The sequence below is a fragment of the Bos taurus genome, chromosome 8 (assembly GCF_002263795.3).
Source record: "Bos taurus isolate L1 Dominette 01449 registration number 42190680 breed Hereford chromosome 8, ARS-UCD2.0, whole genome shotgun sequence".
Classification (NCBI taxonomy): domain Eukaryota; kingdom Metazoa; phylum Chordata; class Mammalia; order Artiodactyla; family Bovidae; genus Bos; species Bos taurus.
Window position 1 is genome coordinate 44,403,110 of NC_037335.1, and position 15,351 is coordinate 44,418,460.

Sequence of the window (15,351 nt, forward strand, 5' to 3'; positions counted from 1 at the left end):
AAGAAGCTTCGGGCACATCGAGCTCTCCGGCCAGAGAGGAAGTTGGGCGGGAGCAAACTTTCTTGGAAGGTAGAGGCCAAACTCTGCCGGGGCAGCTAGGGGCCGCGCGCAGAGGGAGGAGCGGTCTGCACGGCGGGAGGGCGCCGGGCGCGGACCGGCCGCGGAGGGGGCCGCTGCGCGAGGCGGAGCTCGGGCGCGCCGCCAGGCTGGTGGGGGCCCCGTCGGGCTGCAGATTCCCTCCGGCTCCGGGAGCCGCGGCAGGACCGGCCAGGAGGCACCATGGAGGGGAGCCCCATCCCGGTGCTGACGGTGCCCACGGCACCCTACGAGGACCAGCGGCCGGCCGGAGGCGGGGGGCTGCGGCGGCCCACCGGGCTCTTTGAGGGCCAGCGCAACTACCTGCCCAACTTCATCCAGAGCGTGCTGTCGTCCATCGACCTGCGCGACCGCCAGGGCTGCACCATGGTGGTGGGCAGCGACGGCAGGTACTTCAGCAGGACGGCCACGGAAATCGTGGTGCAGATGGCTGCGGCCAACGGGGTGAGTGACCCCCTGTCCGTGGAGTTCGCCACCCCCTCCTCCAGCCAGCCCCGACCCCCATCCTGCTCCTCGGCTCCGCTGCTCTCCCAGGCCCTGTACCCTTGCCCCACCGCTGTCTCCCCCTCAGCGTCCCCAGCGCACCGGGGACCCCTGGGCTACGTTGTGTTAGCCACTCCGAAAGGCCTTAGGAGTTCCTAGCCTTTCTCTGAGCCCCGCCGGGCATCCCGATGGATGCCACATCGCCCTCACCTCTCCCTGGACTCTGACCATGTTCTGCACCTGCTCGCTGTTCTTTTCAACTTTCTCTTCCTCCGTCCTTTAAAAATATTTGCTCTGATTGCTTTCACTACCCTCCAGCTACCAATATAGTTCTACCCCCACCACTCGTGTATTCTGTTTGCAGTCTTCCACTCTAAATCTTGGCTCTGCCAAATTTAACAGTAGTGTTGGCTCAGAACACACACACACACACACACATACACACACACACACAGTGTTTATCTCTGACATATTTGGCAAGCGTGAAGGTTTTTAATATCATTGGTTTGTGGAGTTATTTCATAATTGATTTGACTAGGAAAGGGATAGGGGCGGGGGTCAATTTGAAACTATACAGACTGGGATCTCAGTTCCCCGGAGGAAAATCTAAATGGTCGGAAATGAGATTTGCCATGCTTTTCTTAAAGCTATTCCCAATTTCTCTCCTAGATGCCCTTTGACAGTTGACAACATTTCAGGCCCCTTCTCCCTTGCAGTTTTCATTCTGTCCCTTTTCCCACGACCTATGTAGTCTCCTTTTGCTATCTGAATTCTCAGACCTTGAGTTTTTTTCTTTCTCCCCTCTTTTTTCCTGTCCTACAATTTGATGCACCTTTTGGCATATCCTCATACCCTGATTTCCTCCTTTCCAGAGCCAGCAGCATCTCAAGGGGAATACCTAATTTCAAGGGTCCCTGAGTTTTCTGTGGGAAACATTGTCTAAATGAGGAATTTCAGCCTTTTTAATACAGTCAGATCCACACACATAGAACTTTTCTCTAAGGGAAGCCTCTGCAGAGGTTTAAATGAGTATAAATGAATATGAACATTTTAAAAAGTGAAACCAAACAATTACCTGGCATTTGAATTTCTTCCCCCCTCCTTTCCAACTCGTTTTTAATTTTCTCATGTCTTGCTTAAAAAAAAAAAAAAACAGCTCTAAGGTTGTTCATTCTTTACATTTATCTACTATAATTCCCACTTCTCAGTGTTTCCGGGAGGGGAAAGAGGATTTTTTTTTTTTTTTTTAATAACCAAAAAGCAGTTGGGAAAAACAGGGCCTGGTTTGGGTGGAAGTGGGGGTGAGGGGACTGGAAGCCCATTGGGTTGTGGAGTTGTGATCTCTAACCCCAGCAGATGCTGCTGCTGAAGATACAAGACTTGTATTTCTCTCTGGCTCCTCACTTGGGATTGATGAGAGTTGGCTTGAATCAGACAGTTGGAGAGAGGTTGACAAATAGTCTTTTACTTTTGTCTGACAAAGCTGTTCCCATGGAATGATGGAGAATAATGAGCCTTGGAAGAGCTGTGGCAGCTTTCATACTCCTTCCTGGGCCAGTTTTTCTAAGGAGAGAAACATAGCCTGTCTAGTATTTATTATGGGTCTGGATATTTTTGAAGCTATGGTTGGTGATTTTCATTGGCAAATTATTATTATGCTGTATTATTTATTGGCACACTTTACCCTAAGGACTCTTCAGTCTCTTCAGTGCGTCTTCTCTGATAAATACACATTAACTTTAAGAATGGAGTTAGTTTTAGGAGATAGTTAGCATATGTTAATATATATGCCTAAAATAGAGTCAAATTTAATCTAGCAGTTACAAAGGAAAGAATAAACTGAAGTCCACACAGAAGCACCATTTCTTAAATAATCTGAAAGTAGTACTTCTAGGATGGATGAGCATGGGGGAAAGGGATGGTTGACTTTATCAAGATTTCAAACAACCAGTTTTTTTCCAATCTTTTCCTCATTTTGTTCACCTTCTTTGGAGCTTTTGATAAAGCAAAGTGGAGAATCAGAAGGCTGCCTTCAGGAGAAAGGTTGTTCAGAGGGACCACTGTAAGCGAAATTGGCCTTGCGTGATTGCAAATTGATGGGGATACACTTACCTCCTGACTTGACTCGCTGACTATACTCAGGAATAGGGAACTTAGATTCCAAATACTTTGGCCATTTTTTATTTCCCATTGGATATTCATAAACTACCTAGAAAAATAGTAGAATCTAGAATTTATTCTCTTTGAATTGACTTGAATCTGACCAGGTGGACTGAATTCTCTCTCTCTGGAAAATCTTGATTTTAATAGAAAAAGTTAATTTTACAAAGCACATTTTCTATAAAAAATGATAGTTGGTCTTTGATTATATAGTTGCTGGATGAAAACAGAAGTTTTCAGAATTTCTAAAATGATAAAATACACTTGTTGTTGTTCAGCTGCTAAGTCATGTCTGGCTCTTTGCAACCCCATGAACTGCAGCATGTCAGGCTCCCCTGTCCCTCACTGTCTCCTGGAATTTGCTCAAGTTCATGTTCATTGAGTCAGTGTTGCCATCCAGCCATCTCATCCTCTGCCATTCCCTTCTCCTTTTGCCTTCAATCTTTCGAAGGTAAAACTACACTGTTAATGTTTTAATATCTCATAGAGTTTGAAATAGATTGGACAAATACCTGTACAATTTGAGATTTAAAGAATTTTTGTAATAAAGCTATGAAACTCATAAGCTTTCAGCAAAGTGGAGATAATAAATTACAACATCCACATACCCCTGTCCTGGATTGTTCACATTTTTCTATATTTGATTCATCTTTTTGAGGAGCTAAAGTATATTTAAAAAAATGAAATTTTACCCACAAGTTCTTCAGTATGAATCTCTAAAAAAGAACATTTTACTTGATAGTTATAATATCGTTAGGGCTTCCCTCGTGGCTCACCTGGTAAAGAATCCCACTGCAATGCAGGATACCTGGGTTCGATCCCTGGGTTGGAAAGAACCGCTGGAGAAGGGAAAGGCTACCCACTCCAGTATTCTGGCCTGGAGAATTCCATGGACTGTATAGTCCATGGGGTTGCAAAGAGTCAGACATGACTGAGCGACTTTCACTTCACTACAATATCATTAACATCCCAAACAAAATTTAAAAAATATTTCTATATATTAGTTATGACCCTGTCTACCTTCAGATTTCCTCAGTTATTCTGAAATGTCTTTTATACCTGATTGTTCAAACTTGTTTCTTATAATCAAGGAACACACATTACATTTGTCTTTGGTCTCTTTTAACCTAGAAAGTACCTCCCTCTTTATTTTTATTTTGTTAATGAAATTGACTTGAAGAGACTAGGTCGGTTGTCTTTCTATAAAATGTCTCCTCCACCTCCTTTCTGGAATTTTATGATTGCTTCTTCATGGTGTCATTTACCTTTTCATTCCGTTTCCTCTGTGTGTGTGTGTGTGTGTGTGTGTGTGAACTAGAAATCAGTCTAGAGGCTTAATTAGATTCAGGTTTAATATTTTTCTTTTTCCAAGATTATTTCATGGCAATGGTGTGTATTCAGTTGCATAATATGAGAAACATAATCTCTGGTTGTTTCATCATTCGTGATTCTGAGATGATTATAGAGATATGGTGGTATGGTCCATTATTTTCCCCTTTGGGACTAGCAGTAGCCTATGGGATTAATTCATACCATGTGAATATTCAGTTCTTTATCAACTTTTACCCGATTGTTTTAGCATTCATTAATGTTACTGACTTGAACTGATTATTTCATTAGAGATTTCAAAATGATGACTTTCAAATTCTCTAATTCCATCTGTATGTTTTAGCTGACATTTTTCTATAAACTGGGTATTTTTCTCACTAGTAGGCTCTTTGATTATCCTGTAATATAGTTCTTTATAGAAAGACAGAATGTATGTTTATTTCCCTCTCTTTTTTTAATTACTGATTTTCAGAGTAAGAGTTCGTTGAAATAGCCACCTCCATTGGTATGAATTTTTTTTTTTAATATAATGGGGCTTCCCTGGTAGCTCAGTGGTTAAGTATGTTCCTTCCAATGTAGAAGACACCGGTTAGATCCCTGGGTCAGGAAGATCCTCTGAAGAAGGAAATAGCAACGCATTCCAGTATTCTTAACTGGGAAATCCCATGGAAAGAAGAGCCTGGTGGGCTACAGTACTGGTTGCAATAGAGTCAGATACGACTTAGTGACTAAGCAATAACATAAATATATTGTTGGATTTTTATATGATTAATTTGAATAGGTTAATGAAAAATGTAAAAAAACTACCTTTTTACAGTAGTTTTTATGGGGCTATGTGAATTTATCTGAAAAATCTCCAGAAGTATTTAAATCCCCCTTTAAAGATTATGTCCTGCTATATAGAGCAAAAAACAAACTATAGAAAACTAAGTACATGGAGTAAATAGTGTTATTTAAATGAAGTGTGATTAAACTTAGTTTGTAGCGAGTTTATTTTTATCCTATTTCTATTTCCAACAGCTTTAGATACTCCTCAGGGTATCTAAAGTTGATACTCTATGTATCAACTTATTCTAATGTTTTAAAGAGTTGAAAAGCTAAATGGATTATAATATTAGGCTATAAGAATGCCTTTGCCCTTCCCTGGGTAGATCCATCAATGGCTAAGACCACCTGTCTATTTTCTCCTCTTTGTTACATTCTTCTTTTTTAGTCCTAAACTATCTTTAATATTGAACAGATGACAGCACTGTGCCTGCCTTAAGATGTTTCTGACTTTTTCTAAAGTCTTCTTTCTCTAAGATGATATTGTATATCAGCACTGTCTAATAGAACTTACTGTGAGAATGGGCATGTTCTGAAATCTGCACTGTCTTAGCCAACTAGGACACTTCACTGTTGAATACTTGACATGTAGCTGATGCTGCTAAAGAACCAAATTTTACATTTAATTTAATTAATTAAGATTTCAACTTAGCCACAGGTGGCTAGTAGCTACCATACTAGACAGCACAGTTGTGTAACTTAGCATTTTAAATGTATGTGTGTGTTTCATGGAGCCAGATTGTTATAGCAATTATTTTTTTTTTTTAGCAATTATTGATTAGGTAAAATAAAAGTAGGTCACCAAGTCCTGTGCTGTGCTATGCTGTGCTGTGCTTAGCCACTCAGTCATGTCTGACTCTTTGCCACCCGTGGATTGTAGCCCACGAGGCTCCTCTGTCCATGGGAAGTCTCCAGGCAGGAATACTGGAGTGGGTTGCCATGCCCTCCTCTAGGGGATCTTCCCAACCTAGGAATATTACCGGGGTCTCCTGCATGGCAAGTGGATTCTTTACCAGCTGAGCTACCAGGGAAGCCCCATTAAATACTACAGATACAGAATTGGCAAACCCAAACCTGATTTCTTCATATGATAACCACACTGTCTCTTGACTTTAGTCCAGGAGGCATGAGGTATGGTAGAGAAAGCACTGAATCAGCAGCTGGAAGGCTTGCCTCATTTTCTAGCTCTGCCAAACAAGTTGCAGTCCAAAGCTTTAGCCTCTTGACATACCTAGGAACCATTTGTTTTCTCATCTATAAACTGTGTATGACTGCATTTCTGAATTATCCTGGGAATCAAATGAAGCACTGCTTATGAAAACATTTTGTAACATCCACAAAACTAAGAAATGCAAGGGAGTATTATTATAGTCAACTGAATACATCTCACATAATAATTTGACACTATGTATGAACTGAAATAATGTAGAGCTCTGTTACAAGATTTAGCCAAGAGAAAATCCATTTTTTGGCTAGTCATGCACTGTACTGGCCACATGATGATCAGCATTAATGATAGTAATATTGGCCTGCAGTGCAGCTTACAGAATTAAAGAGCTTCTCAATGTCTTGTGAAATCTTTTAGAGGTAGAAAATAAAGTGAATATGAGGAATGCTGGGTCAGCAAGGGACTTGGGTGTGCTCTCTGGATAGAAGCTGTCACAGATTGTATTTGATTCCAATAGATCGTGAAGAGGTATTTGCTTCAGAGAATGAGAATATATGAACCTTGGCCAATTATGAGAACTATCTGAGGAACAAATTTTGGTTTGGTGCCAAAGACAAGGAACATTCATTTGGAAGAGAAGCAGATTGGGATGTGGTGGTGGGTGGCAAGTAAGGAGGAAAGAAGAAAGAAGCAAGAAGCAAGAGAGGGAAACATGTACTTCAACACGAAGGCTTCCTTCCTGAAATGGATCTGGAAATCTGGGTTTGGCTGGCTCCAGGTCCTGTCTCTAGAAGGGAAAAGAACTGGACAGTGATTGCTCTGTATTTTCTACTCGTGTCAACTTCAGAATAGGTGAATGGAATGGTCTACTCTGGCTCAGACATTAGGAAGGACTGGTGTGTAGTACATTAGAAAAGCCTAAAGGACTCACCACAACTTTATCTTGCTTCCCTTCCCAAATCTTCATCCCAGAATTGTGGAAATAGGAAATCTGTTATATAAGCAATAGCAAGTTTTAGGGAGCCCTTGGTTCCATCCATCTCCCTGTTTGGGTCAGTTCATTCTTTAGTCTTGTAGCCTTAAGTCCTCATTTACTTTTTTATGAGGAAGTAAAAGGAGTAGGAGAGGTTTTGAGAACAGCTGGGCCCTCCCAGTTGCTGGGGTGGGTTATTTTAAGCTTTGTTTAATGTGTCCAGAGACCCAGATGGCATTTTTAACTAAGCTGCTTTATTAAATCTTGTGATAAAACATAATGATGTTTGTTGAAAAGGCAGATACATATCAGCAGCATTATGCTTGAAACTTGCCCTAAAATTTTTCTGTAAAACATCTGTTCCCTTTGTGAACTCTGGAAGTTTGTTAATTTCTGTACAGCCTTGAGGAATAGAAGTTGGAACCTATTTAGGGGGAATCTAAGCAGAGGTATTGGCTTTAGCAACCTTAACCTTCATCTTTTGGGCCTTGGCCACTCTTCTTTTAGACAACAGTGACATGAACGAACACTGTAATATTGAATATGATTATTTGAGAATAATAGGCAGCAAAACACACACACACACACACACACACAAACAACAAAAAAGATCTATGTTGCCCAGGGATTTTTAAATTGAAGGTAGAAAGCTAGTACTGCAATGTCCTTTGTTAGTGTACAGCCTTGACAGCTAATTGCAAATACTCAAGATTTGGCCAATACGCCTTTACTGTTTATATTTGCATAGCCAAAGGGAAAGTTTTGCGTTCTTTCATCTGACTTGACTCACACGAGTTATGAATAAGAGGATATCTAGGATATACACAAGACTTGTTAAAGCCCACATTTTCTGAGTCTTTAAGTATCTTTCATCTCCTACATTGTTAGTGACATCAAATTTTAGAGTAATGCCTGTAGTTTTTAGGAATATTCAGTCCCCAAAGACATTTTTTTCTTGGCATAAGGTCACAATTTTCTTTACTTTTCCAAGTCTCTACTAATAGGTATTTTGTACAAATAGAACAATTATTGCCTTTCAGTTGTTTTCCTCTAGTGAGAATCTGGTTTGCTAACTAGGGATATCTGGCTTTGTATTTAAGATATTTACAATGAAAAAGAGAAAGGAATTTGAAATCATAGGACCAGAGTTTATCCTACTTGACAAAAGACCGCACAGAATATTGGGAGGAGAGTTTTACAGCAAATGGCTAGTATCATAATATATGAAATGGTTTCTGAAATTAATAAAAAATTCAAACAATTTATAAGAAATATTGTCAACAACTACCAATGTATGAAAAGATGATCAGTGTCACTAGTAACCAAAGAAATACAAATAAAAATAATCCATTAATTTAAAAAAACATAGAAAATACTCAGCTGGCATAGATGTTGGAAAATTGTCATGTTTGTTCACTCTTGGTGGAAGTTGAATTGCTACAACTTTTTCGTCAGGCAGTTGGTCAGTATGTATCCAAATTAATAGAATACTTGTCCAATTATCTAGGAATCCCTGAATTTAAGAATCCATCCTGTAAATTTCTAATACAAATGTGGAAACATTTATGTACAAGAATATTCACTGCAACATTTTGCTAAAGAAAACTTGAAAACAGTTTATATGTTTAGCAGTAGAGAGCAGGTACATAATTTATGACACAACTATACCAGGAATGCATCAGTATCCATAAATAAAGGAAGTGGGTCTATATGTGACTTGAAAAAGATGTGGATTATAGTTTGTTAAAATGAAATAAAGCAATTAGTAGAAGATCATGTGTAGCATGATGTAGCATGATCCTACTTATGTGTATATAATTAGGTATATAAAGTAGGGTTGGAAGGACATACTGCCTACAGTTAACAGTGAATATATCTAGGGCATGAGGGTGTGTGTGGTCGGGGGAGAGGAATCCTTTCCCTTTCTACTTCATATATGTCTCTTTATTAAGTAATTACACACGTATGTATGCATTACTTTCATAGTTAAACACATCCCTAAAAAGCAGTGAAGAAAGGAGATGTTCTGAACTTGAATTATGGTACTACTGTTTGCAACATGTATGACTGTGGGGAAGTTGCCTAGATTTCTGGGATTTGTTTCCTCATTTATAAAACTAGGGAATGTCATAATACTTCCTCCCACATCTTCCAGGGGTTTTGGGAGGATTGAATGAGGTAATGGATTATTATCAATTATTTATTGATTCATATGACTCAATTAAAACCAAACTATCCCTCCAGGTAAAAGAAGGACATGTGCATATGTGCTTTTTACGCTGAGTAGCCTGACTGGTACAAGGTGCCTGTTGATCGCAGCTCCATAGGCACGGCTTTTGGCATTTCTGCAGGCTGCTGGCTACGGCTTGGGAGGCACCTGCTCAAGTCATGATCCTCTCCCCTCTCACACACGCGTGCACGCACGCACACACACACACACACAAATACACACGCACATGCACCCTGTCACGGTACTTGAGGTGGCAGCAGCTGCTCTGGCATAGACTGTAATTCAACATACAAGACTTTTTTTTTGCATGATCTGTGCATTATTTCTTGTTATGAATCAGCTGAGTCAATGCCATGCTTTTCAATCTAAAATCTTTCTGAGGCTTAGACTGTGCTAAGAGCAGACCCACCCCTTCTATACCTGCTCCACTGAGGCCAGATCTTAATCTGTTCATTTCATGAGGATTTTAAAGCCTAATGGACTGGACCATGTGAGAGATTACTGAGAGGAACAGACTGAGCAGAGGCTAAGAAACTCCATGCTCATCTGCTGAGTCGTCTGAAAACGCACAGCTGCAAGCTCTAGTGATGCTTTAAAGTATTTTGTCAGGATGTTTGTCAGGGTGCCTGTTCCTGCAGTCCTGCTGAATGTTTGGTTAGGAGGCATAATCTTTTTTTGGACAGGATCTCCCAAATGTAAAGTGACAGATGCTAATGTGGAATATAATACAGAAGACCCAGCTTTGCTGTCGTAAATAACAGTAAATTGTTTAATCTTGCTGAGTTGTAAATCTATGATTGCCAGAAATCTTTAGTTCATTGGAAAATAGTATAACGGATTGAGTCATTTAGCAAATGGACAGTAATTACTTCCCAACCAGATATTGGTCTGATGGAATTTATTTAAAGATCCACATATTTGTATTTTAATTGACTGTGACAACTATTCATAGCTATAAAGAGAGACTAGAGCATAGCTATAAAGAGAGACTGAGATTTTTCTGGGAAAAAATATATACATATACTGGAATATGTGTAGAATAATATGCTATTTATAAAAATGCTAAAAATACTGAGTTTTGGGTATTATATATATAAACAAATATTTATGTGTGTGTGTGTATGTATATATATATATATACACATATATACACACATATATATATATATATAATTCTCTCTACCTATAAAGGTTCCAAATGGAAAGTATTCTTAAGCATTTATATAGTTTATCAAGTAGCATATATGTGTATATATGTGCCTGGGACAGCCTATCCCCAAAGATACATGTTCTTCCCTGGGTATATTCAAGGAGAGTGTGGAGCAGAGTCCCAGATGTCAGAAATATCTGAAGACAGCACAGAGTTGAAGGAAGTGACTAAATGTTCCCAAATGCCCTATGTTTCTGTGGTAATAAATAGAATTTGTGCTAGAGCTGGATGGACTGCTAGTAAGAAACATAAGTAATATAAATCTTGCTATTCTAGTTAAGAACTAATCTTGCATGGACAGCTTTCTACTGTGAGCTCAGCAACATGGGCAGGTTAGCAGCCTGGCATGGGACATACAAGTGGATGGTGCAAGTCAGAGGCATAGATGGGGCAATGAAAGAAGAAGATCTGGGCCAAGACAAGGATACAGACATGGTCCTTTCACTCCTCATCATGGACTTCAGCAGTTTTTTAGTGAGCAGGTTTGGTGGTTAAAGGAGAAAGAAGACATTTCACTTGTGCAGATTGTAGACATGTTATAGGGGCTTCCTTGGTGGCTCAGACATTAAAGAATCTGCCTGCAGTACAGGAGACCTGGGTTTAATCCCTGGGTCAGGAAGATCCCCTGGAGAAGGGAATGGCTATCCACTTCAGTATTCTTGCATGGAGAATCCCATTGACACAACTATTTTTCTATTTAATTAGTGGCAAGCTACTTTCAGTTTAATTTATTCCATAGTGTGAGTTAGTCCTCAAACATTTTTTCAGTTCAGTTCAGTTAAGTTGCTCAGTCGTTTCTGACTCTTTGTGACTCCATGAATCGCAGCACGCCAGGCCTCCCTGTCTATCACCAACTCCCAGAGTTCACCCAAACTCATGTCCATTGAGTCGGTGATGCCATCCAGCCATCTCATCCTCTGTCGTCCCCTTCTCCTCCTGCCCCCAATACCTCCCAGCATCAGGGTCTTTTCTAATGAGTCAACTCTTCGCATGAGGTGGCCAAAGTATTGGAGTTTCAGTTTCAGCATCAGTCCTTCCAATGAACACCCAGGACTGATCTCCTTTACAATGGACTGATTGGATCTCCTTGCAGTCCAAGGGACTCTCAAGAGTCTTCTCCAACACCACAGTTCAAAAGCATCAATTCTTCGGCACTCAGCTTTCTTTATAGTCCAACTCTCACATCCATACATGACTACTGGAAAAACCATAGCCTTGACTAGACGAACCTTAGTTGGCAAAGTAATGTCTCTGCTTTTGAATATGCTATCTAGGTTGGTTATAACTTTCCATCCAAGGAGTAAGAGTCTTTTAATTTCATGACTGCAATCATCATCTGCAGTGATTTTGGAGGCGAAAAAAAAATAAAGTCTGCCACTGTTTCCACTGTTTCCCCATCTATTTGCCATGAAGTGATGGGACCAGATGCCATGATCTTAGTTTTCTGAATGTTGAGCTTTAAGCCAACTTTTTCACTGTCCTCTTTCACTTTCATCAAGAGGCTCTTTAGTTCCTCTTCACTTTCTGCCATAAGGGTGGTGTCATCTGCATATCTGAGGTTATTGATATTTCTCCCGGAAATCTACATTCCAGCTTGTGCTTCTTCCAGCCCAGCGTTTCTCATGATGTACTCTGCATATAAGTTAAATCAGCAGGGTGACAATATACAGCCTTGACGAACTCCTTTTCCTATTTACGTATAAAAACTTAGCTAAAAGAGCACATTTATATTGGTCAGTAAACCATGCTACCTTTAAATAATGGAAGACTATACAGCACTAAAATAACGTTGTGGAAAAATATTCAGTGAGAGAGAAAGATAGGCTCCATGGAAGGAGTAGATATATTAAGTGAAAGATGTTGGCTACATCTTTCCCTTTTGTAAAAATATATAAGTATGTAAATGAAAGAGAGAGGAGGATACATAAAGACACATGGACAAAAGGTAGACACTGAAATGTTTACTGTAATCACTTTTAGATTTACAGATGATTTTTTTTTCTTCTTAAGAATAATTCCTAAATGTCATATATTCCACATATGTATTTGTCATATATGTATAAATGTCACATATAAAATATATAAATGTCATATAGGGCTCCCCTTGTGGCTCAGCTGGCAAAGAATATGCCTACAATGTGAGAGACTTGGGTTCAATCCCTGTGTTGGAAAGATCCCCTGGAGAAGGGAATGGCTACCCACTCCCATATTCTGGCCTGGAGAATTCCATGGACTGTATAGCCCGTGGAGTAGCAAAGAGTTGGACATGACTGAGTGACTTTCACTTCACTTCACTTCACTTCTTCAAATGTGTTATATATATATATATATATATGATTAAAAAATGACTGCAGGTTAGTAAAACATCAAAGTGTTCAATTACTGTGAATTAGAAATTCATAATTAAGAATTAAGAAATGATACCAGCAAGGAAGACAAAGGAAATACATCAAGGATTTATTGGGTGCCAGACACTGTACTGGATGGAGTTCGGCTTTGTTGCTATCTTTCACCCTACATCTTTTGGGTAACAAAACTGAAATACAGAGATTTCAGAATCTTTTCAAAAGTCATATAGTCGGTAGGTGGCAAATCTGTTTTTACATCATTTCCCATTGAATACCAAAATCTCAGTTTATCTCAGGGCACTCAATCCTGCCTTCTTGACCTGGATAGATTCAATAGTTCTTATCCAGGTATCCAATGGCTTGATCACTTTGAAAAGCGGCAGCAGATAGGCCCTTTTTTTATTTCAGTGAGCCATGTCCTCTATCTTAAGGTAGAGTTCAGTATCTTCCAAGCACCTAATTACCAGTAGGAACGTAAGCTCCAGTTTCGTTGCCCCCAGTTTGTACTTAAGGAAAGCTTGATATCTGCTCAGCGAGACCTTGAGGATTGGTGGACTAATTGAGGAACAGAACTTGGGCCAAACTTGCAGATACCTGTGACTTTTCTACACCTGTAGAGAGGTTTGGAATTGAATGTGAAACCCATATTGGTTTGGATCTAATGAGAGCTCATCTCTCCTTCTGGCTCCTGGGTGTGTGTCAAGACTTCGAGGGCAACAGGCAGCTGAGGATGAGCTCTGTTGCTCCCATCTGGTCTCCCCGTAACAAAGTGTGTAACTGCACAATTATCCATGTGCAAATGGAGAAGTCCCTTGATGTTTGGATAATCACATCCATGTCTTAAGTTTGTTATCTCTCAAAATTCCACTTCACCATCTCCTGCTTACTCGTGTGCAGCACTGATCAGGGGCTGGCACTCGTCTCTGACAGCTGGGACAAGAGCCTGAAGCCCTGCCATCCACGGCAGTTTGACTCTGGGTTTCCTTCATGGCTTTTGTTTTTTGTTTAACCAAGAAGATGAGAAACAGGCATCTTTGTGTTTATGACTTTCCATGCACTTCGTAGGTGGATGTGGTGGAGGCTGTGTGGTCCTGACCAGCACTCTCTGTGAACCATCAAGGAAGTTTCTGTCTCGTGTGCTCTTTAACTCTCTCTGATTCACTTTGAGAATTACAGGGATGTGACATAGTGAACAGAGGATACTGAAGAATGTCATGCTTACTTTTTCTTTTCTCTCTCTGGGACTCTTTTTTTTTTATTACTCATTTAAAGTTAAAAGGAAATCATAAAGGGGAAATCTTATTTACGGGAGTTTACACATGAAAACAATCCTGCTTTCATTAGTGTTATGTTGCTGGGGAATAATCATTTGGAATCAAAATTCTGCATCTACTTTGAGATTTTAGCCCCAGGGTTTAAATTATATATTGCTGCTCTCTAGAACTTTAATCTGAGTTAATTAGAAACTGAACTCGTACTAAATCTAATTTAGAAGAGTAGTTGTTAGTATTCTGAAAAGAGGGAGCCATCAGAAATAAAAGCAGTTAAATAATTCGTTGTATATAGCACGTGGTATAAAGTATGGACATGCTGGGAGAAAGCTTCATATAATAAAATTTTCTCTTTCTCAGGACACTGGTCTTTGGTATGTGGAGGGGCATATCGAATCCTGAGGTACTTGCTGTGCCCATTCATGGGTGGAGTAAACAGTGATGCAATCTAGGTGAGGTTTAAGAGTCGGTGGAAGACATTGGAATCTAGAAGAACAGACTCAGAGGGATTATGAGTAACTGCATCATGGGATATGATTGATGACAATTGTACATGGGTACAGCCGACACCCTCTCTTTCCCAAGCATTTAGAAGTTAAGACGGGGTGACAAGTTCGTGCTGGCTCTGTGGATCTGTGTGTCTGGGGAGGTGTGTACCTCACGTGTGTCTGCAGGCGCCTGTGTGACAGTGTTCTCATGGCTCCCCGTAGACCCTGGGGCCTGTGTCTGTGTGCCTTCATGTGAATGTGCGAGTGACCATGACTCGGGTCTACTTTGCCCCCTTTCCTAGTGGAACTGAAAGACGTGTTTCTCAGGGGCAGCAAGGCCCACCCAGGTTGGTGCAGGGCTGGGTGGGATTTCTCTTCTTCCAGCCAAACACAGACATTATCATATACAGTTCAGAGAATCCTCGATTTACAAGAAAATCTGAAATGTATTTGAATTCTTAAGAAAAGGCCTCCAAAATTCTTACTAAGATTTTTAATAATCCATTAAGTGAGGCCTAGAATATCACTTTAACAATAGGACTTTGCAAATTGAAAGACAAGCCAACCATGTTACTGAAGTGCCCCTTCACTTAAAGGAACTTGTTGAATGTGTTAAAAAAGAATTAATGAAAAATGTATCCTGTTAAGTGTCAAGGCTATTCTCAAAATAAAGCAATATCACTTAACAGGAAAACAAATTCTAGTTGAAGTATATAATTGTTAAGATAGTTGTTATGGCTATTTTTTGAGATGGATTTCATCCCTTAAAG

The 15,351-nt window shown here is 40.1% G+C and overlaps 1 protein-coding gene across 1 annotated transcript in view; it reads left to right on the top strand.

The window, feature by feature from the left end:
* The first annotated feature begins 258 nt into the window (after positions 1 to 258).
* Positions 259 to 15,351, top strand: part of PGM5 (phosphoglucomutase 5) — a 209,470-nt gene continuing 194,377 nt past the window's right edge. The window contains 1 exon segment of the mRNA NM_001102335.1: positions 259 to 540. Coding sequence (NP_001095805.1) covers positions 280 to 540 — 261 coding nt within the window. The 5' untranslated portion in view covers positions 259 to 279.